Source organism: Labrus bergylta, chromosome 4 (assembly GCF_963930695.1).
Source record: "Labrus bergylta chromosome 4, fLabBer1.1, whole genome shotgun sequence".
Classification (NCBI taxonomy): Eukaryota; Metazoa; Chordata; class Actinopteri; order Labriformes; family Labridae; genus Labrus; species Labrus bergylta.
Genome location: NC_089198.1, coordinates 26,495,187 through 26,519,970, shown reverse-complemented (window position 1 = coordinate 26,519,970; position 24,784 = coordinate 26,495,187). Strand labels below are relative to the sequence as shown.

Sequence of the window (24,784 nt, the reverse complement as noted above, 5' to 3'; positions counted from 1 at the left end):
TAGTAATTACTGAAGTTTGCTGTTTAAGACCAACAAACAAGTTGTAAGGGAAAAACAAGAAATGCCTGTCAAACAAGAGTTTTTGGTTTATGATAGAACGCTGCATTTAACACAAAGAAAACTGAAAATAATTTTCTTCCATCATGAAACCTCTTTTACTTTAAAGTAAACCTCATTATAATACCGTCAACACTTTCCATCTGCTAAAGTGACCAAGAGGAAATGTTCCCACCAAACTTTTCAAAACAAAAACAATGACAACTGGAATTTGCAGCCTCCAATAAAAGTTAGAAAACATGTCACACAAATTTCAGAAACACTTGAAAGTATTATGCACATCATCAAATATGAGACATATCGTATCTATCCAGTAGTAGTATCCATGTTAAAGGGTGTAAGAAGTTTGAAAATAAAAATCGAGACATTGCTACAATAAAAGTAAAATTGGTTATGAAGAGGTAAAGCCAACAAATCTGCTGACTGAAGACTTTACAATTTTTGAATTATTCAAAGTGCAACATAATAAATATAATTATTACTTATTTTATCTTTTCTTATGAGATACAATTCATTAAACTTTTCAGATTACCTCAGTCTTTGACTTATGGGCCTGTAAAATGAGTCTTGCTGCAGGTTATGCGTCTTCACTCGACTAGGGCTAATCACAGATGTATTAGAAAAGATCCTGACCCCTATTATACTCCTAATTTCTCCAGCAGCTACAGGCTCGTGATTGATTTAGTTCATCACAAGTTAAACATTGTCCATATTAGAGGAGCTGAATGACTGATCACAGTACTCACAGGCTTCTAGCCAGCAATGATGGAACCAATTATACCTACAACCCAGCCAGCGACCCTCCTTAACCTGTGCAAATGATGATCTGGTGCTAATGAAGTGAGTGAATTACAAATGCCATCTGCTTCACCACCACTTATCTCTCATAGGCCGGAGTTTTCAAGGGCACTGTGTTAAAAAAGAGATGAATAATGTCACAGCCAATTAGAGCAGGATTAATGTAAAGGAATGCTATAATTAAACTGGAGTGTTACTCTGTCTTTATTTCTGCCTGCTATTCCTCATTGTTAGGAAAATAATTTAAAGATGGAGGAGAAAAAATCACAGAAGTTAAACTTCAATTTTACTCCTCGGTCTGTTGGATTTAAGTACAATTAGCCTGCCACTGCAGTACAGATTTAAGGTACTTTCATTTTTACTTTTAAGTTGAATGAATAAGAACTCTTCTTATATGAACCTTCATCCTGGTGGAAACAAACTTCTGCACTGGTAAATAAAGCCTTTAGATCCTTAGCTTTACATCTTACTAATACCCCATTGTAATTTCACTTTTTTTTAATGCAAGTTCTGCATAAAACAGTACTGCATTAAAAGTATTATTCAAGACTTCTTAATACATTGTTAAATTATCACTCCTACATTAATGTGGGGTAGCATTTAAGGGTTGGTTGAAACTATATGTTTGGGATTATTTAGTACTTAGTATTTACTTAGTAAATCAATTGTTGAGATAATACTTCAGATAAAAGCAAAACCTGTAATATCATGTCATCTGAAGCTGTAGTGAAGCAAAGTACAGTGTAAAGATTATGCACCAAATGGCAAAAAATAACAGAACAAGTACCTCAAATCTGTATCTACTTTAAGCACAGTACTTTGAAACAGAGACAAAAAACTCAGCACACTGAATGTCCTTCAAATAAATTTTATCAGGGCAAGAGTAGCGTACAAAACAACAACGGGCTCGTTTCAGCACTAGGCCTTCATCAGCGTTTCAAAAGGGACATTTAGTGTGCTGACTTATTTTGTTTCTGTTTAAGTCTTGCAGTTGTGCACCTGAAACTTTATTCATTGTCGAGTGTGCTCCTTTTTTGCTGCTGTAGTACTTAGAAAACATGTTACAGTTTTTTTGTATCAAATATGATAGCAGTCCATCCAAAAGTTATTTGAGAAATGTAATTCCAAACAATAAATGACACCCTCATGGTTTCACTAGAGGAAAAGACATAAATCCTGTAGATAAATCAGTATTACTTTTCTGACAACTACAAAGGACGTTACAGAAATTAACCAAAAAATCTGTCCATTAGTTGTTGGAATATTTTGGTTTGGATTAAAGTTCTGGACTGAGTAAATGAAGAAAGACATTTGTATGTATAGAGTAATGCTGCAAGCAAATCCAAATCTGCTTTGAAAGTAGAAGAAAAGTTTAAAGTTAAGTTAGGTGGCAACTTTCAAAATCTGCTGCTCATGCAATGTTACTAATAAAAAGTTCAGTTAGTTTTGATAACTTTCAGTGTAATAAGGTTGTTGTTTTTAACAGAGAAGAAGACTGTACACTCAGGCAGGCAGGGTGTTTTTTTTTCCTTTTGTGGGAGGAGGAACAGGTTTATTTCAAAATCTGATATCATCTATAGCTGTACAACAGATGTAATGAATACAAATGATCCATAACAGCCACATTTTTAACATGCTGATAATAAAAAATAATCAACTTATTTTAACCATACACAGAGTTTAACACAAGCAACTTATAATGTTTTAACAAATGAAATGCTTACAATACCATGTGGAGGCAATGTGAACAAATTACATACTGTACAAATCAACCAAATGTACAGAAAAAGCAAAAACACATCAATGTGAAAGAAATGGTGTTCCTCTTACATTCATATTTAGCTCTCTGCCGGCTTCACGGCTGGTCACAGTTTTCACAGAAACAAAAAAAACAAACATTTGCAGTACAACAAAAGAGTTCCTGGTTGATCTGATTGATCATGTTACTGTATTTTTATTCACAATACAGACCTGTTTATATCATATTAAGCACACAATTTATTGTCCATGTTTTTCGAAGAGGCAATACGTTTGAATGGGGGATACTGATTTCTCTGTGCAGTGGATCTTGCAGTAGTCTGGAGATAATTTCCTAACCAGCATTTGGATGAAGAAGTGCCGTGTTCTAATCAGGCAAACTAGCAACACACAAGTTTGAGAAACTCGTCTTCAGCTGCCAGTCGCTCCCGTCATAGCTTTCTTAATTTCAAATACACCCTCTTGATGAAGAAGGTTTTGCTGGTATCAGTACTCCCAACTTCTTGTACAGTAGGTAGGCTTTACCAACTTGAATAAAGAAGAAAAGAACAGAAAGAAGTGGTGAATATTTCTTTTTTCCAAGCCAAGTTTCATTCAAAGTTTAATTTTTAGGTGCTTTAATTAAATGTTCTTAGACTCGAGTGGAACACAGAAAAGGTGTTGAGGCTGTGACTAACATAAAAAAAAACAATACTACATTACCTGCTACCTACAGTTCATTATACCATCATCCTAATGATCTATCTCGTTCATAGAGGAAGAGAATGATTTCTGTTATCGGCCACTTAAGGACAGCAGGAAAGGAAATGTCAGCCAAGAGGCAAATTAAATCTCAAAGCTATTTGTTCATACAAAGACAAATCACTGAATTTAAATGTTCTTTGATGGAAAGTGCAAATGAGACAAACTCCTATCTCCGCAGCTTGTCAGACTGTCGTCACTGATAATCTGAGAAGCTGCTTTTCCTTACGCTCGCAGATACAGAGAATGACAAGGCATTAAGAGAAGAGGAGTTTCTGGCTCTGCTTGATCGTGGAAAACACTCATTTACTCTTTTAAGCTCATGGTTCTGTGGGGGTATAAAGAGGTGCATCTGTTGCCAGACAGTCTATCCTACAATGTATGTTTTATTGACATAAATATATAATGAAGATATGCTGTGACAAGCAGAGATGAATTAGTTACCTTTCTCAGTTGTCAATGTCTGATATGTGGTTCTCTATCTGCAATTCAAAGATAGAAACACCGATGAGATACACATTTTAATCCATTCCTACAACTGGCCACTAAGATAGAGTCCTTTTCCTATTTTAACTTATTTTCCTGTTGCGCTAGTTAGGTGAGGTTAGCATATCGACTTAAAACAGTTAGCATGGCGCTGACCAAGTGAGGAAATCTGCCAATAATTCAAAATTGTTTGAAAACCTGACTATTTCTTGGATGGGAGTGACTTTTGACTCTGTACCTGACTATTTCACTTTATATTTGCTGTAGACATGAGAGTGGTATAGATATTGTAATTTTTTCACCCAAAAAGGAAAATTTCACAAATTGGACTACTATATTTGTGCCAAGCATAACGACTTAATTCTTGTCAAATAATACATGCACTAGGTGGTCCGTTTCTGTAAATGAAAGCACTTAAGTGACTGACCACACACCCTTCACACTCAGCGGTGTAATAGGAGGCATGCAAACCAGACTGAAAGACGTTTACACACACTCTGCTCTCTCTGTCAGCCTGCTCACTACTTGTTCTGACTGTAAATGGCTGCTTGGCTTGCTCACCATTTCACTGGTGCCTTCATCTTCATAGTCGTCTTCGCCACCGTCTGTCATCTCCCCCGCCTCCACTTCGGCTGCCCCCTCCACATCCTCTTCACCAGAGTGGTCCACTGCGTTGCCATGGAGACACTCACACACCTCCTCTTGTTTCCTCTGCATATCTGAAGAAAAGAGAGAGGGATGGAGAGAGAACTAGTAGTTAAAGTCTGGGCATGATTCGTGACTTATCTCTTTTTTGAGGTCATTCATAAAGTTTTAATGTTTTCTGTATCACTCTGCCATGTGTGGGACTTTCATTTCAAAACCCTTCCCCATGTGTGTGTGTGTGTGTGTATCTGTTTGCATGCAGACAAATCCTCCCCTCCCCGTGCTGTCAAATCTTACCGCCGTCAGAACGATGTTGCCTCTCAATCTTCTCCAGCCTTCCAAGCAGCGAGTCGATCTTGGTTTTGATCTGTGACAGCTCCTTTTTGATTGTTAGGAGCTGGTCCGTCTTCACTGGAAGCATACATTAATAAAGAAAGAAAGCATAATTAATGTGATGTCTGACAAGGAGACAGCAGACACCATACTTCTAACAGTTGTCTGAGAGCAAAGTTCACTACCAGATATTTGGCTGAGGCACAAAAAGTGAAAGGATTGAGGAGTTGAAGAAGTTTTAGGAATGGATTTTTATTGAATATTGGGGGTATAAATTGAGTAGAAACTGTCAATGAAAAGAGCAGTGCAAGACAACGGTCTCACAATTTACCAGTTTTACACAACCTTGATTATATATGAGCATCTTTGGCCATCAATCCTATTATTTAAAATAATAAAAATGTTCCCATTTACTTAAAGGACTACTTAAACATTTTTTAAATATGCTGATCAATATTGCCTAGAGATAAATGCTGAAAGTGCTAGGAGTTTGTTTTTAAAAGCCACAGACACAGCCAGGCTAGCTGTTTCCCATTACATCCAGTCTTTGTGCTAAGATTAAGATTAAGATTTACAAGGGGTGTGTGTTCATGTGTTCATGACACTCTGTTAGTCATGAACACACACATAGGCTGAAATATACCCATGCACAAACAGGATCTTATGGACATGCACTAAGGGAGAGATGTCAGAGTCATGGAGCTGCCGGCAGTGCTGGAGTCATGGAGCAGCTCGGCAGTGCTCAGGAAGTGATCTGGCACCTCTCCAGCTACCAGACCAACTTCCATATTTGGTCCGCACTGGGACTTGAACCAGTGACCCTCTGGTTCCCAACCCAAGTCCCTACAGACTGAGCTACTGCCGCAGTGATCATTCAAATAAAAGACAAACATGAGAAGGAAATCAATCTGAACTTTCTAAAAGGAGCATATAAGCACATTTCCTAAAATGCTAATATTGTCCTTTAATTAGCATTGATTCATTTGCTGGGCCACTATGGGACAGCATATGAAGTTAACATTAAACATTTATCATACTGAAAGATACTGAGCAGCAGGATCAGACTGTTCCCATTCAGCAAAACAAGGAAGGCAGTAAAATTACTAGTTGGAGATGAACCTTGAAATAACATGGTTTGGAAATCTAGCTTAAAACCTGCTGTATCATTTGAATTATAAAAGAGAACACAAGATAGATGATAAAAGTAACCTCACAAACAGATTTTACAGAAGCACTAACCAAGCGGACATGCATCTTATTCACTCTGAGCAATGTGTAGTGAATAATTGATCACAAGAAGATTCATCAGCAGCAGTTATAAAAGATGTTTGATTGTATAAGTCATACTCCAAGACAAAAAGTGATACAGTTTTTTAAATGTGAAGACGTGCTGTGTTTCTTTGATCTCTTAATTTTGGTAAGCTTCATAAAAAAAAAATCAAATAAACAAAAATATAAATGACTGAATACATTTTTTTTATATTGCTACTATAAATCTGGCTGACCGCGTTTATTTGCCCTACTACAGGAAGCCATTTTTCCAGTGATTACAGTACATTACTATATAATAAAATATATAGGCCCCAATTTGAATTAAACAAGGATAATAAAAAGTCATTAAAAAAAAAAAAAAAAAAAAAAAAAAACAGAACAGGAAAAAGTGAAGGAACAAAAAGGGATATAGACAACATACGTTTAGGGGCAGCTATTGAACAACCGACGTTCAGCACTCGAGGGGAGGAAGAGGAGGATGAGGAAGAGGATGAACAGGCTCTGACAGGAAAGGAGGATTTGGCTCTGCGTGTTGAAGGGACAACTAGCCGGGAACGTTTGATAGGAATCACAGCCCGGGTCGGAGGCACAACACGACCGTGGTACTCAAAGAGTCTGAAAACACAAAGGATAAAGCAATTCTAACAAAAAATGATGCAGTAGGAAAAAATAACACATTTTTAAGAAGAAGGAGGAAGTTTTGTTTATTAAAGTTGTTTTGTGTCATCAGGTTGTTTTGTATTTTGTATTTTTGGGGGGGGGGGGGGGCTGGCAAAAAGCACTTACAAACCACTTTATAGACAAGCTGCAAAAGATGTTTGAATGAAAGTGGTACATATTGTACAACACCACAGCCATTCAATCAAATCTTTTCTCTGTTCCCTATGACACACCAAATTGCCAAAATAGCAATAATGACTCAAAGCTGAGGGATTGGACTCGCAGTGATATTGCAAAGTAGAGGAAGTAAACAAAGCAATGAAAATGTCAGAAGGAAGATCCATTTTTTGCCTCACTGGTGCAAATGACCAGCCGGGGGACTATCTGACATTCTATACTCGCATATGTGGATAAAAGCATCATTAGTAAGCCAAGCGGAGAGAAATAAAAACCTCCTCAATATGACATTCATTATGCCTATGATAATGTAGTTACTTTGCTTCTGATGGAAATGGGGCCATTCTGCTCTAAACTCATCTTGTGCCAAGTAATAAAAATTAAAGGAGGGTTCATGTGAAGCGCATAATATCAGGAAAAAGCAAGCTTTCTGAGCAATATGGGAAGTTACATATTACAGCCAGTTTGATGTTTTATTTTCCACCTATTGGTTTTACATACCTGCTGTAGAAATCATCTCTGTAGTAGTCATAGTCAAACTCGTAGCCACTGTGAACACAAGAGAGACCTTGTATTAATATTATTTTTCAGTGTTTTATGTGTATTGTTTCAACAAGGAAAGTCCTGACACATAAAACAGGCAAGAATGAGAGAAAATTAAAACAATAAAAAGGTGCTGACATTAACTAGACTTTACCATTAAAAACTTAAGAATGCTCTTTTATCCATATTGTAAGGCTGCAGCCAGCAGCCAGTTAGCTCGTGTTAGCCAGAAAAAGCTAACCTGGCTTTTTCCAACAAATACCTATCATCAACTCCAAAGCTTGTTAAACATCTCACTGAATGCTTTTTGTTTATTCTGCTCAAAGCAAATTGTAAAAACAAAACCTTGCAATTAATGGTGAGGCTAGTTTATGAACTGTGGTATTCCTGGGATAAGAACCGAGAGTTAGCTAAACAGATTTAACGCCTTACCAATAGGCAAATACATGTATTCAAGGTAATATCCTCAAGCTGGTATGAGTTTACTCTGACACAAACTACAGTATGCCCTTAAAACTAGAACATCACACTTTTAAACATGCTGTTTAAAAGCAAGGCTAAGCTAACTAGCCTAGCTTCAAAGTTACCATCATGAGGGTAATATTAATTGATCTAAGTGATTGAGGGTATTTAAAGAAATCTCCTAGTATTGCCTGCAATGTAAAGCAGTTATTAGCCAAATAACTAAAAATCTAAAAATAGAGGCTCTACTGGGGAATTGTTCGTTTTTTTCCCCCCAGAAGAACCAGGTCTACCAGTGAGGACAAGGAGAACATATTTTACAGAAAGCAAGAGCAGCGAGAAGAAGTAGGTCAGCAAAGCAATATTTTGCTGTCATGGTGTGATAACACATGTTTTACACAGACCTGTAGAGGGACGAGAGAGGCCTCTTGGAGCCGATCTTAGGCCTGTATGGTTTTGGCTCTCCTGCCATGTTGATGTCTGGAATCGAAACACAAATCACAGTAATGTTTTGTTACAGAATGACCAAATTAACATGAAAGGCTACAGCTAGAATGAAATTACTTGAAAACATGGATGTAGCAATAATGTTTCTTGAACAACACCTAAATATCATTTTGATATCTAATGGCAAATACCTGGAAGAGCTGTCAGAGTTGTTTAATTGTAGCTTAATAAAAAATAAAAAAAAAATTACAACAGTCCTGTCAAAATTGTACTTATGTACAAATACTTGGTCCAATGTGTAATTTTGTTTGGAGGTTAAATCATGAATTAATTATAAAGATGTTATTTTTTACTTTGGGTTCAATGAAATATAGACAAAGGAATGGATCACATTTGGTTTGAGTGGAAGAATTTTATCTGATACATTTTGTTATCGTTAGTTTATCTGAATAATGCATTGAATGTGTTTTCAGACACATTCAATGCATTATTCAGAGAAAATTTGATTTAGCAAAAAAATTGGGAGGGAAATAGTAGATCATAAGTATTTCAGTAAGTTAGCTTTCAGTTTTGCATTGTTTGAACTAGAATTTTTGCTAATGAAATAAAACTGTTTGTAGGTATTTATATGTAATTCTCTAACTGGATGTCAGAGTAAATTCAGCTTCCCTTGCAAAGCAACACACAACAACATCAAATCCAAAGTGAAAGAAGTACGCCACATCCAAGGAAGTCACTCATCCTACTATTTGTGCTCCTCCAGGAGCACTGCAGTGCGGCTTGACAGCATGATTTTTAAGAAGGGGAGGTGCCGGAGCTACATACAGCATGCTTCTGTGTTGGAAAGCAAATCAACTTTTGTTCGCCGTTAGTAATGCCTTTTTCACTTTCCAAAGCAACCAGATCGTTTGGTGTTGTCTGGACACAGGACTCCAATGTGAACTTGACTCCACTTGAATTAAATATGGACATGGTTCTTCTGAAAGGTTTGATTTGAGGATAAAGTCTAAATGCCTGCGGTCTGATCAAAGCGGAAGTTTATCGATTGACCTCAAATATTTCAACACAAACCCAAGAGAAACGTAAGGACAGAATGTATCTCTCCGTCTGAATTGAAAACATAAAACTCTACCTTAATTGTCATGTTTTTTCTTTAGACAAAAGAAAAGTATAAAACTCCACATGCCAACTTTCGGTGTCACAACTTTTGGGAGTTGAGTGACACCCCCTATTAGAGGATATTCCTTTGAGAAGGATGAGAGTGCAAGGTGGGATTAGAGGAAGAGCGATGCTGACAAATGCTTGAGAGCTGATTCCTCTGAACCACTTCGCTGACACAAACACATCAAATAGACTTCATTCAGTCTGTCTAATAAATATCACCTCTTGGGTAACCTCGCTGGACTTTTTTTCCACAAATCTTAAGAGGAATGGATTTCACGAGGGAAACTTTTCTTCAGGGATGAATCTTTGCAACAAAACCCTACAGTCATTGTTCACAGAAGGTGTCTTAATAGGCTATGCAAGAGGAGGCTTAAATTATTAGTTTTTACATTACCTCATTATTACATTTTGAACTTCTGCAACAAAATAAAAGTAGCAACAACACATATCTCAAACCAGACTGTCAATTACAGTGACAAAGCAAGTGTCGCCACCCATTGGTTACAGGGGGCTTCTGAATCCTGTTGGTAGCTGAGAGGCTGAAAATGTTTTAAGAGCCTTTAAACAACAGCAACATCAGTTGCTTAAAACACTGTTCTTAACATTTTCTGTTTAATTAATTCAAGCAGCAAAAATAAATCCACTTCAAAAGCATTAGCAAACCTCTGTAGCTAATCTGTACACAGCACACGGCTCTACACATGATTGACAGTCGATTCTACCTGCCAAGATCCACACAGCAATACACCAGTCTGGTATCACTGCGTTTAGTCTGCCTGCTTTATTTCTCCTCAAACTCAATCAGCCTTGAGTGCTGCTCAAGGTCATACACGAAAACATAAACAAATATCAAACACTGCCTTCCCATACACATGCACGGACGCTCACACTGACAAAGGAGGATCCCTGTCTGATGGATGAGTCACCCTCGACGGCTTCATAAAGTTGTGCAGATAAAACAGCAGCTTTGAATCAACTGCCTGAGGGATGATGCAGCAGCAAATGTCATGACAGGAGCTCAAGTCAAGTCAGTCACAGTAAGCGTCGCAGCCTGAACCTTTTTTCCCCTGCCAACTGGTTATGATGATAAATGTGAAATTGTGTCCAGCTCACGTGATTTGATTAGTTTGAGGTTTTAAAGCTACAGCATGTATGATAGCAGCGTGGTTGCTTTAAGTGACAAGTTGTTGGCTGCCGTCTGTTTGCAAACTCGGCTAATTAGGTCACAGAACGGAACATCTGCTTGTTTTGCTGTGCCTTTAGGGGATTTTTCACAGATCCATAAAATCCATCGTAAGTCTTGATGCACTAATTATGTTATTTATACGGTACCATTAATTTAATAACCAATGGATTGCAATACCTGGCTTGTTAGCTTGCAGTGTTTCTCATTACCCATCGATTTGTTTTGTCAGCCAGGGCGGAACAAGGATTTATGTAAGCTTTTTTCTTTTAGGAATCACAGCGGACTGAAATGACAAAAAGGTGTTTTTTTTTTTAAATAAGTTGGTATGTGTCATTCACCCACCACTCTCACAGTAGATTGAAGCAAGTGAACAGCAAGTTTGCTACACTCAACGCACACCCTCATAGCTTCTTTACTTTGATAAATTGAATGAATGAAAAGGGCCCATAGACTGTATAAAAAGATGAACGACATGACAGTACACAAAAGTGAAGCCAACACATTTGGACACCCCCCTACTGACTGTAGCTGCACTTTAGGTCATGAGCTCCGCGCCCCTCCATGTTAACAGACAATACGACAAGACAATTAAAATAGACTTCAAATACTTTATTTTCAGACATATTCCTGTCATAAAAGATAGTCCTTATATCATGCTGATATGTCTGAGAGTTCCCTTTTCTGAGAGGTTTAGTTTTAATTAGTTATTTGAGACTAAAATAGGAGTATAACACCAAGATTGACTGCTTGCTCTGCTGAGAAATTCAGCTCCTGTAGTGCTTTGCAACAGATATGCAGAGTAGAATAGGATGGAGACAGGAAGCATAAAAAACACCAAAGTCATTGAACTTTCTGTAACCATAAGTGTTAGTTATCTGTGTGTTTTGGTTAGCAGAGTGGCAGAACATCCATATTGCGCCTACTCCAGCTGATTACTGCTGTGCCGCCTCAGTGCATCACCGGTGCAATACGTCAGCGCCAATCACAGGGATCATTTTGGCACAACTTTTGTTCACTGTTGTCATCCGTCTTAATATACAGTCACTGAATGAGGTTGATTGTGTAGCTTCAATCACACGAGTGTCTGCCAAAACTTTTCTCCTCTAAAGTGCCACCCTCTCGCCCAAATCTATTCACATCTCGCTCGAGGCAACCAACACGGAGGCAACAGACATACCAAACTTGAGGATTCAAAAAGGCAGTCGGAAAACGAACATGTGACGGTAAGGTAACTATGGCTACAGTTTAAATGAATTTATCTCAAGCAGTAAATGCAAGATATGTGTCACTGCATTACACAAGACCTCTGATTTTGTCTCCCAGACATTTTCTCACACATGTTCCTACTCAAGCAGCTGCATCTGTATATGGTTTTTCCATTATTTTGTCTGCAGATTACCCATGTTTATACCGCTCTCCTTTCCCTCCTCAATCCCTCTCTAATGGACTAATGGATCGGAGATATATGGGTAACTCTCAGGTGCACAGGCACAGCTGTGTCATTATCATTATCATTATCAAGAGGCTGCAGGAAGACATGAGGAATATTTCATGTTGGAAAGTGTTCTCTCCTTTGCTTCCCTGCTGGGGTCGTCAAAGAGAGTGGCGCACTAATAAGCACGCTCACACAAACACTCCAAACCCTACAAAGTTCTGACAGACACACACAGAGTCTCTGATTAATTACAGTTGTTATACAAGTCATATACAAAACAATGCATGAAGATGTGTGTGTGTGTGTGTGTGTGTGTGTGTGTGTGGGACTGACTTGTTTGTATGTGTATCTATAAAAAAGGTTGGGGCTGGAGAAAAAAGAGGCTGTGTTGCTAAGCAATAGCCAGTTAGGACTTGGTTGATACTGTAAACTGTGGGCAGCATCACATTGAGGAGGAAGATAAAAAAGTTACTTTATGCTGGAGCCATTATGAGCATGTTGGCTGCAGAAGAATTACACAGACATATTCACAGAGTAGAGAAAAATAAACAGACACAGGTTACGTTAAAGCACTGCTTCATCCTCTCAGCTCGTTAAAAGCCTTTTTTTTCTCATGGAAGATTTGAATTCACTGCAGTCAGACAATGTTGTGAGGATGGTCTACTGTGAAGTGCTGGTTGAAATGTAAAAATCTTAATCATAATCTTAGACGCAGGATGTAAATTCTGCCTCCAAGGGGGCTCTCAATCAAAACAAGACCATAATATGATGTTGTTGCTAGCCATGATTCCTGGGAGTTCTCTCTGCGACTCCAATCCCACCACCACAGATGAAAACAAACTCCAACTTGACCGGAGTCAAGATGACTGAAACCGACCTGAGGAAGAGAATATGTTTACAGACGAGCTAATGTGTCCAAGTATATTATGATTAACATTAAGGTTTTATCACAGCAGTATATACAGCAACAGTACGGCAGCTTTCAGTAGCAGCTCCCGCTCCTTATGCAGCAGATTGATCTTCTATAACATCCGGTGTTTCCATGGCAACAATCAACATGTGTCTGTTATGGCAGCTCTGTCATGGCGGCTGCCGAGATAAGCCACGTCCCGTTAAAACTAATCTTTTACATTTTCAATTTAAGAAGACAAAATGATAGTTGTTGTTTTGCAATAATTTTGGTTTTCGAATTGATAACAAGCAAATAACAATGACAAAAGTGGACAATTCTGGTTATGAAAGTTATCATTTTTAAGTTCAATATTAACTCAGCTTCTCTATCATTTATGTGTCCCTTCAGCTGTAACATTCTTCAGCATGTCCTTTACAACAAAGTGGCTAACTTTGTCACTGAGAATCTACACATCTACTTATCATAGTTTACATCAATAATTGTTTCTGTATGGAAAACAACATTTCCCTGGTTCTCAGAGCTCCCATTGTTTGTCATCTAACAGATGAGGAAAAATCTGATGATATAATGGTAGGGGAAACACACTGTCCTTCATCAACTTTTATGCACTATGAAACCATCACCAGTCTTGTTTATAAGTCACACCATGAGCTCAAGGTGCTGATATCACTCTGTCTCTCCTCATCTGTGTACCAGATAAAAGCATCAATCTCAGACTTTACTGCATCATATATTAATTACATTTCCTCTATGGTAAGGTTGTGGCTGAGTTCATTTCCAGCTTTATCCATCCACTGCTGGATCCTTTAGAAATACCATCATCCCACCTTAGGTCCTCGGACTCAGATTGACTTCATTCATATTAAAGTGTGCTAAATTATGCTTTAGCTCATAGCGTCCTTGAGCACTTTGTCCGTGGAGCTGTGCACAAGGCATTTCAGCCAGAGCTGGACTTGGATACACAAACACTTTGAATTAGGATTGATAAAGCTGAACAACTGTGTAGCTTGTGTTCAGCTTCATTTTAGCAAGAGCACGCTATGTATTTTAGTCCAAGCATCTTTCCATGCAATTTGGCATTTTAAAAGTTTTGTGCTTGCCTAATGGCTGTTCAGTCAGTGCACTAAAAGTGCAAATAAAAAAGATTCCCATTCAGTATTTAAGAGGGCGCTCTCACTCCATAGTTTGCATTCTTTCAGCAGTCTGCAGCACATGAAGCTGACAGTAATAATGTTACATATTCTTCTTTTAGTAAATGCTTATGAAGCAGGCAAGCAGCCTATGTATAGGTAATGAAGCAGCCCTCGAAGGAATAAACAGACCTCCTTTGTTTTGGAGAGTTGTGTTTATTAAGGCTCAGCTGTGTCTCCACTTGTAAATTCATCCTCCCAGGTGCCAAAATCATCTTGTTGATCACGTTCTCCGTAAATATAATTCACCAAATCCAGTTCAATTCAGCTGAAGAAAGAAGATGAACTAATCCCTAAACATAATCTTTGGCAGGCAGAGGCTCACTAACTGGCACAGAACAAACTTTGAGAGCACATCCTGAGAGCTGCAGGTGAGCGGTGTTTGATGAAGAGATCATCCAGGCGCCCGTGTGAATACAAATGTGCGACTAAAAAGACATCCTGCGTGACAGTGATCGCAGATTCAATCTAAGCTGTGTACCAGCGCCCTGTAAATCTGACAGGCAGGACTTGAATAATCTCTGATCTCGGCTCAAGGGCACCGCGGACTCTGCTTTTTATTACACCTGAGTGTGTTTTCTCATGCAGTGCAAGGTGAGTGACAGGCCGAGAGGAGAACGTGTGGATATGCATTTTGTGAGTGAAGATATAAAGATAATGATTTACTGCTCTCCTTATCTTCTGTCAGTGTAATACCAAATATACACAATCCATTTATAGATATGAACTCTTATAATGAAGTCACAAAAAAATACTTTTACCAAGGCAAACATTTTTGATAAAAGCCTGAATTGATATACTGCACAAAGATATAGGGGCAAAAGACTAGTATCGAAACAATGATTCATTTTTCACGAGTTCTATTTCAGACTTAACATTTAGCAATCCAGAAAGCAGAGACAAAATGATTTTTTTCTCTTCTATATTGACATTAGTAGGAAATTAAAACCACAAATTATAAGACAATGTTTTTCCTCTTTTGGGGTAATTTTTGCCACTGCTCAGGAAATGCAATTGATTTTTCCCTTGGCCTTATACAAAGTAAGCCTTGGCTGCTTACACTTGAACATTTTAATCCGTCATCCTTTATATTTGTGGGAAACTGTCAAACTTATATTAGACTGACCTAAATCAAAGTAAAAAGGCTAACACCCCCGACTGCTCTTAAAGATCTTTGTGAAACGTTCCTCTGTATAAGCAAACCGTGCAAACAGGTGATGAAACTTTGTAGGGCAAAGGGACATTATTGGTATGAGGGGTCTCTTTACTGAACACGTATCCTTTCATTAGGGCACAAGTATCCTGGTTTTATTTCAGATTCTAACTTCATTTTACTCAAATAGGATCATTGCATGTCAGGAACAATATCAAAATAAAATGTTATATCTGTGACAGTGAGAACCCTGCTTTGTAGCCTAATTAGTGAGTTTTAATTATCAGGTCAATCAAACAACAACATGGGGTCAGCTTGCATATAGCTAGTCGCAGAGACTCTGTAAGGAGAAGGTTGGGTCGCATTGCAGGTTGCAATGACAGTAACAGTCAATTAACAAAGTGGCCTACAACTTGCGAGCGTCAGTGTCTGCGTTGCTCTGCAATACTCCAGCTAACAAATGCTCGTTGGCAATGCGATTTTATATGCTAGTTATAGCGCCAGTTTCCAGTTACGCATCATTCTCTGCTTGTTTGTGGACAGGAAACCATGGCAACTTAAACTGAGTGTATTTTGTTGGAGCTGGAGCTGATAAACACTGAGCAGCAATTGGTTATACTGCAATTATTGCAAAGAAGAAAAGTCAAGAGACTTCGGAGGAGATGAAATGTGCGGCCGCTGAATCAGTTGATGCAGACGACGTGGGGTATTTTTGCGCTTGTTTGACCACTGAGAGATTTGGAGTAATGTTGTAAATGCAGGAAATATGATGTCACCCAGCAGACCAATCACAGGGCTTGTGGTCTGTGGGGTTTTGACGCATAGTTAGATCACTTTGTCAACTCTCCATTAGCTTAATGTACTTAAATGTTTAGACGATGTTTAGAGTAAACCCAGGCCACACAGCGTCTATAGAGTGAAGTATGTTCGACTGATTCCTATCATTAGAGCCTTGAGGCTTTAACAGTTTTGTTATGGTTGAAGGGGACTCTCAGATTAATTACACAGCCGTCTGTCCTTCTTTAATGACTTCCTTGTACTTTGCTCTTTCGCCCTCTTAAGGAAAATGGTAATTTGGCAGAACATAAATTTGGCAGCCGGTCCCCAAGCTCCTGAGCTCCTAATAAAATGATTTTAATAAGACCTGCCGACTGTGGTCCATTAGGGAGAACTTGATGTGAGATTGTTAAATTTGGGGGTTGACAGTGTTTCATATATCACATTGGGATTATTAACTATAAGGAGGTGAATGTACATGTTAAGATGCAGAATAGCGTTTCAAAAGTGATACATCTTAACATCAAATGTTGATTTTTGCATGAAATCATAATGAGCATATTGCCTGAAGTGACCATCATTTAGTCTTTCATCCCTCCTGAGCTGTTAATACATTTTTTATTCCTTTTCCGTTTTGGCTTTTTTTTTTTTTTTCTCATGATGAAACTATCTGGCCCTTTAGTGCAACACTTTGAAACATTTTAAGCCCCTCGAGTCGGTTCATCACTTCAACCACACCATGAACTGGTTAATCTGGGCGAGAGGCTGCGGAAACTAACCAGCAGCCGACACCTGCTTCAAACCACTTGTACTGAGCATCTGGGCTCAAACCTGACCTCACGGTCCCTGAGGTGACTGTGGAAACACGGAGCACAAAACACAGAGCTAAGTGACAACTGGGAGCCACAGCATGACACATCTGCACGGCATTTAGTATCACTGAATGATCGTTTTAAATCCAGGAATCCTAGATGAATGATTGTGAAAACTTAAGGCACTGTTAGACAGGATTTGGAAGGCAGAACAACGGTCTATTTGAAAAAATAAACTCTGATCATTTATCAAAACATGGAGATCTAAAAAATATGTATGATTCATCAGTGTTATACATTTTCATTTAAGACCTCATCCACATCTCCTTCAGTACCCTCTTATGTCCACAGGTGCACAGCACACCTGCAGCTGCACCACCTACTGAACAGCATCAGTGAAAGCGACCGTTTTTTTGAAAACTCATTACCACCATTTTCATTTCATAGACCTCAGCTACCAAGTAGATTGAAATAAATGTTATGTCCATGTGGGCTGCAATCTCCTGCTTCCAATCAAGTGAGAAACATCTGTTAAGCAAATGGATTTCTGATGAGGTATGTTGTCATGTTAGTCTGGCTGTGAAAATGATTTCCCCCTGAACGGCATGCATCAGTAGGCTAACCAACATTTCATTTCGTATTCATGACACAAGCTACGACACAATTTTCCACGGCGGAACAAAACAAAACAAAAAAATCTACAATAATTTTGAAATGTAGACACAAATCCCATCACGTATAGTGAGAGGGGCAGAGGATCAACGCACAGGCAACACGAATTCACTGCAAAGTTGACAGCATAAAAACATATTTCACGTGTATTTTGGACTATAACGAGCAGTAAAGTTTCTCAAAAATCATCCCTGTAAAGGAAGACAATTATAGAAAAGCGTTAAGAGTTTGAAGTAAATAAAACAGGCCACACAACTGAATCAACTTTAAGTCGGAACTATAGCTTCATTAACTTGTGCGACATAAACACTTTGGTCGTCATCACTGACTGACGGCTCTTTTACTCACATCTGTGGTTTCGACGCCTGCCTTTGAACATGGTCATACCAAGCGGGAAAATAAAGGCTGTCAATTCTTCTGTAGCCGAGACGACTTCGACTTCACTTTCTGCCTTTCTCTCTCCCCAAAACCCGGTCCCACTGCCGGTGAGCACCTCCAGCTCCTGACTCAGAGCAGAGCCGCTTCAGACTGTACCATTAGTCAAACTATTCCAGGGGGAGCGCTCTCTTTAAATTCTCCTCCCAGCTCCAAATACAGGAGCAGAATCTGTAATGAAAATACAATGCTAAAGCTTATGCGTGGTAGTTTTAAACGAATCGTTCTCCAATTAAATAAAAGCATTTGCACAGCAGTTTAAAGTGGAGCAGGGAAAGCATGAATTAAAAGCTCCTGTGAGAAGTTTTGAGCTGGTTATGAAACACACTGAAATCTATATAGCCAGCTTTTCTTTTTTTTTTTAAAGCAAGCAGAACTATAAGCGTTAAAGACTGACCTTCCTTTTTTAGTTTGCCTATTTTATGTTGCTGACATCTCTGCGGTGGGATTGCTGTCAGACAAAGTGATCAACCAGTGCTGACACATCCTTTGTTCACTTTTTCAATGGCAAGGATTTTCAAAGAGCGTTTCATTTGACTTAAATAAATGAGGATACGATTTAGTCTGAAATAAACACTACTTAAATGACTACTGAAATGTACAGTATATAATAAGCATAGAGATAAAAAAAGGTACTGTGTAATCCACAGGGGGCGCCAAAGTCAACACAAACAAAGTAGTGTGTTTGTCACTGGAGCTTTGAATGGATAGGAGAATGCTGCTCACACAATATGAAGTGTTTGATTTAAATAACTTGATGTTTTCATATCTAAATTGTTCTGTTTCGTATCAACTATATGGTAAAGAAATACAGTCATTATTTTATTCACTGGCCTTAACGTGTATAATGTCAGAAAACCTAAATGAGATAGGCTATATAGAGCTCAAAAAGAGCACATAAAAACCTAATCAGAGTCTTGATTCATTCAGTCATCAGTCCAGCCAAGGCAATAATTTATCTCAAAATAGATAAAAACGTTTTTTTTTTAATCAACTTGGATATCGATAAATAGACAAATGTTCAAGTATTTTAACAGTAAGTTATTGTTATTCTGCATTAAATACAGACAGACGATATGACCTCAGTGGCACCCATGGCAGCTACCATATCTTTATTTGTGTTTTAAATGTTAGTTTCTTAAAACAATAGAAATACACTGTGCTCTATACTTTTAAGTTACAAGTTAACAAACAGTATCTGTCTGATTATTACTATTCACACTTTTATAAAATAGTAACTACTAAGTTAGGACGGTAATGGAATAAGTAGAAATAGTTTTGTTTGGACAGTTGTTGAAAGTGAAACCATTTTTATTTGTTACATTTCTTGCACATACACTAGGCTGCATAAAATCCAGATAACTGAAAAGAAAGGGATGTGCTCTGAGTGTCAGGAAAGGTGAGGAAGCCACAGGCTGTCAGAATGGTTGTGTAAAGTGGGTTTATGAAAGCTGTAACTGAGAATGTGCATTGAAATCAATGTGCAAGAACCAAAACATAAACCAATAAGACTAGAGGACTCTGCACAGGACTGCAGAGGAGAGGAAGAACTAACCTATTCACACATTTCACTTTTTACAAATGTGAAAATGGTTTTCTAAGCAACTCTTTAATACAACAAAAATGGTAACATTGAACTGATGGATGGATTTACTACTTACATGTAAGTATAATATACACTTGTTTTTTATCCTGAGATTATTTGATCCATTTGTTTATTGAAGTGTTTAACACGGTATTACATAACTTTTTTAGAGTTTTTAATTGTAGCCGTTAGTTTGATCACATGAAGATAATTCTCCAACGAAAGATTATTTGCATGATTTTAAGGTAAGATAACACAAACAGAGTAAAGCAAATAAATTAGTTTATAAACAGAAATAATTTGGTTCATGGGATTAAATGTGTATTTGCTGAGAGAAAGGAAAGTGCTGTGTATCATACTATTATAAAGTCAAGATGAAAATGTCTCACATTAAAGGCCGTCTTGCTTTATGATCCTCTCACACTCACAAACACAAGCTCTCACTTTTGTATCAGATTAACAACAAAGTGTGAGAGGCGAATGTTTGATATCCATGGTTCAGCTTAAAAATACATCCTGCGGATAAAACCTGCATAATGTCTAGTTTGACCTCGCATGTCTTCTGTACTTTTTCTTTCATCCAAAGGAAAGGCAAATCAGCTTCTTTTTGTCACCGTCTTTTTTTTGATTAAAAGTGGATGGGCTGTGGATTTAAGAGACGGACTGACATGAAGAGCACCCGAGGGGGAGGGAGAAGCTGCTGATTCCCCAGCTGTTTCAGCGACCGAGCTCTGCTGTGTGAGGCCTTGTAATTGTAATATCTAATTACACTGACACAGGGTTCTCAGCTGTCCCACATTCACTCTGATGTCTTAATCGTCTCTGAGCTTCTTTTCTCTCGGAAATAAAGAAACTGAAAGCTTTTCAAAGATAAAGACTGAGTGTGACACATTCATTATTTCAAGGCCTAGTCGCTGGAATCAAATGCCAATATCCTCAAACCCCTGTTTCACTTTGACATCTTTGGAGGAATATTAAAAATGCATCTTTAAATATTTGATGTAGGCAGAGAAACAGTCATAAACCATGCTCTATGTACTTGCTCTTTTGGGTTTGGCTCTACCCTCATTTTAACCACCAGCACGAGTGGCAGCGGCAGCTTAATCACCGTCATAACTTTACATAAAACAGCCCAAGTGTCAACAGTTTCCAAGCAGCACAAACAGCACAGCCACACTCTGAATAAAAGCAACTTTTAATGCCACATAAACAGGAAAGTATGATTGAATATTCAGCACAACATGCAGACTATTCCTGCATGAGTTTGACTACTGAGGATGTGAATGAATCATACATGCTGAGGGAGGGTTCAAAATGTCCCAGTTATGATGGCGCTGCCCTCACTGCTTTCCTTTCAGCACCATCTAGTGTTCATGCAGATGAAAAATTCATGAATGCAGTTAAAAAAAAATAAAACTGCCTTTAGACAGAGCAGAAATGTGGTAATATTTCAGAGTAATCAGAATTTTGGCATTCAATGATTATCAAGTTAACATTTACATAAAGGAAGTGGCAAGAGATAAACTTTAATTCTGCTTTAAGGCTTTACAATTTGAATCCAAACGTGTTCCCACATTTATTTTTATTGATTGGTTAATTTCTATATTTTGAATGTGTTGCTAAAATAAGACGAGATTAGTGAATTCATATGGAAAACAATAAAAAGAACTGAACAGTAATATTCACTAAAGTAAATAGCACATGTTTAAAAAGAAGTGAAATAAAGTTAAAACTCCATTTCTTTCTCCTCCCTTATACTCAAACAGATATATAGTTTTCTCTCTTATATTGACGTTTGGAATGACAGACCTGCAAACAGAATATGCTTAACTTGTTCCTATATAAAGACCTTTCCAAAAAGTTGTCTCTCACTCAGATTTTTCAAACAATTTTTAATCCTTGTCCTCAATATCCTACGAATAAATCATAGAAGAGATCAGCTTTTGCAGCTTTGAGTATCATCATGCATGGAGACCTTGAATTAATGAGGTGTATTGTAGATTTTCAAGCAAAGTGACATGAATTATTAGATTAGATTAGATCTGTCCTCCATTATCACATCCAGGTGAGTTAATCCATTTACTCTTTAAACATCCAGAGAACTCTATATTAATATGTGTCTGTACCATGTCCACACTTTTAAACACCAATGTGTAGTTCCTCCTCAACTAGGGGAATCAGTGTTTTCAATACCTGGTGCTCTGCAGTGAGTGTTTCAGCCACAGAGAGACGCTCAAAGACCAGCAGACAGCACTCACACATGAACGCTCTAACACACTTTGAACAGAAGCTGATTAGGAAGCAGATCACATCACGCTCTGATTGTAAAAAATGACCCTTAAAAATATCAATACATCTTTGTCCACATTTTATCCACAACAGCAGAAAGTAAAAATGCTGAGTCAGAGAAATAACAAGAATGAGACCCTCCTCATCCCCAGCAGATATCTTCATCAGCATCTAAGTAGCTGCTGTCTGAGGCCAATACCAGACGGATTGAATGTCACTTTTATTTGCATGAACTACTAAGCCATTGTCATCGGCAATCCAGTCATGTCAAAAGGAATTAAATCGAGTAAAGCAATCTCTGGAGCTTCGGTCTGTCGCAGGCGATTCAATCTACTCAGGCATGAGACGTCCTGGTCGCTCGGCAGGCCGAACTGCATGATGGGTACTTAGGACTTTACAGGTTTTCGTCTGACCCTCCTGTCATATGTCGTGCTTTTAAACAACCACAAAGGACCAAAAAGGAGTGTTGCTTCCTTTTGTGTGCAATTCAATAAAAAAAGGACTATGTTCGAGGAAATATCAAGAATTCATATCCCGCGCAGGCTGCACTCACCTCTGGCGTTACAGTCCCTGAGCCTAATCAAATACAAAGTTCATGTTTAAAAGATGATGACCAAGAGGGTTAAATTTCACAGAGGCAGCAGAATAAAGGCAAAAAAAATAAGATTACTAAAGCAGAGGGAGATATAACCGTACTGAAGGCAGCTTTCATATACCTCTGACACTTATGGTGCAAATCATTAGACTGGATTTATTGTGTGTGTGTGTCCACAGACAATATAAGAAGTTAAGCCGTTAGAGATGCAATATGCAATGCCATGCAAAGGAATATTTCATTTGGCTTCTGTATAAGACAATTCTCTGTGTCTTTAGAGATCTCATTGCTTTTGTTAAAAGACACATGCTCACCTGATGTGTCCTTTTCTTTTTCTCTGCAAACCCTGTAGTTGTTGCTGTTGTTGTTGTTATTGTGTTTCTCAGGAATTCAAATATTGTTGTGGTTTGTAGGTGCAGATGAGCCTCTTTAATTGGATGCACTGATGCAGACAGGACATGTGAGATTGTGTTGACAGCAGTGTGAATATTACTGGTGCTTTGAAATATCAAACACTGCAGTGTTTACGAGCTTTACGTGTCAGTGATCAGGTCCCATTAATGAGCAGCGTTAACATGCAAACTTACACTATGGTCATATGTTACCCTTAGTTCCATATCTTAACACTTTTAACACTTAACTCTGTTCACAGTAAGAGCTCATTTTCAAGGATTACAAACATGACCCTGTGGTGCTTACAAATATACAGTACAAAATGTTCTTAATGAAAGTTGGATTAGACCAGTAGTGGTACACTTGTAACCCATGGGGTATACAAAAACATTGTACCGGTAAGTAGCTCAATTTGTAAGTAAAAACTTACTGAAATGAGACTGCCTTAACTCAGCTGTTACACCTGCTTACAACATTTTGCCAATTTTTATGATTTCATTGAGACTAGTTTACAAGCCACTGTCACCATAAAAAGATGGACGACATCATAGCTCTGCAAAAGTGAAAACATTCGCTCCCCCTACTGACTGGCTGCAGTGTAAGTCATATGCTCCGCCTCCTCCCTCCATATTAACAGACGGAACATGGGTCGAACTAGAACATCATAATGAATGTCTAATCATTTTTTCTGTCTTTAATGTTGGTTCTATATCCTATATCTGATTAAAGTGTTAATTTTTCTGAGTAGTTTACTTTTAATCTGTAATTTTATGCTTAAAAAGGAATATGACACCATGATTGGCAGCTCTGTTGATAAATGTTCCTCCTGCAACGCTGTGTTACAATTCTCTTAGCAGACGCTTTTATTCAAGGCGACGTACATCAGAGAGCAAGTGCAACACTAATCCATTCATACACTGAGGCAGCAATACAGGGTTAAATGTTTTGCCCAAGGACAGATCAGACTTGTTGCTAAGCTGGTGATGAGGTGACGACTCTACCAACTGAGCCACAGCTGCTGTGGAAGAACTCTAGAAGCAGAGTAGAGGAAGAATAACAAGAGGAAACACAACGAACACTTACACAACAGTCATTGCCTATACTTAGTTGGAACCAACACAACAATCTGTTCTGATGTGGACTGGGCAGAGCAGACGGATCTTTGCAATTTTATTAACAAGTTGAAGGTAAGTTTTGGTTTGAAGAAGGGGTGGGATAAACAGTTCACTAACAATGTAAAAGTCAGGTTAACAAAATCGGATTGCTTTAAAACAAAGATCCTCAACTAGTGTGTCTTTTTAACTTTGCAAAAATACGATATGATATGTTTCTTTTGTTTCAAAATGAAACAGCAGAAACTGACAGAAGAAATATAAACCCTGTTTATGTGCTTATGTTTTCAGTTGCATTCTGGAAAGTTATTTCAGTCTCATTGTGAGACAGATTGGGCTTCTGTTCCTCCTCATAAGGTTTTAAAAATGACAGCAGTTTAGCAAGATTAACTTAAATACCGGTACTTTATTTGAAGACATGTGAAATGTGAGTAATTCCCCTATGTCCCTTATTGAGCCAAAATTTGTGAAAGCAAAACCAAACATACTGAGGTTTCAGGTTGAATCTTTGAAGCAGAAGCTCGGCCTGAAATTTGTGATGGATGTTCCCAGTGAAATAAAGTTTCAAACCTCTCTGACAGCGTATCATTCTTGCCACATCTGACGTTTTGTCTTGACAGATGTTTCCACATTTTAGGGTTGATGTTATTCTAACTATTTATAGAAATAATTCAATGCCAAAAGTACCAACAAT

At 38.1% G+C, this 24,784-nt stretch overlaps 1 protein-coding gene across 4 annotated transcripts in view; it reads right to left on the bottom strand.

The window, feature by feature from the left end:
• Positions 1-2,372: 2,372 nt before the first annotated feature.
• Positions 2,373-24,784, bottom strand: part of LOC109984978 (RNA-binding Raly-like protein) — a 43,651-nt gene continuing 21,239 nt past the window's right edge. For 3 of the 4 annotated variants that reach the window (XM_020635159.2, XM_020635160.2, XM_065954252.1), the window contains 6 exons: positions 8,337-8,412; positions 7,429-7,476; positions 6,512-6,705; positions 4,783-4,896; positions 4,402-4,559; positions 2,373-3,141 (listed from right to left, as the gene is read on the bottom strand). In XM_020635159.2, coding sequence (XP_020490815.1) covers positions 3,100-3,141; positions 4,402-4,559; positions 4,783-4,896; positions 6,512-6,705; positions 7,429-7,476; positions 8,337-8,412 — 632 coding nt within the window. In that variant the 3' untranslated portion in view covers positions 2,373-3,099. Of the gene's footprint in view, positions 3,142-3,798; positions 3,837-4,401; positions 4,560-4,782; positions 4,897-6,511; positions 6,706-7,428; positions 7,477-8,336; positions 8,413-24,784 lie in introns of all 4 variants that reach the window. The other variant, XM_020635162.2, reaches the window with a different exon arrangement.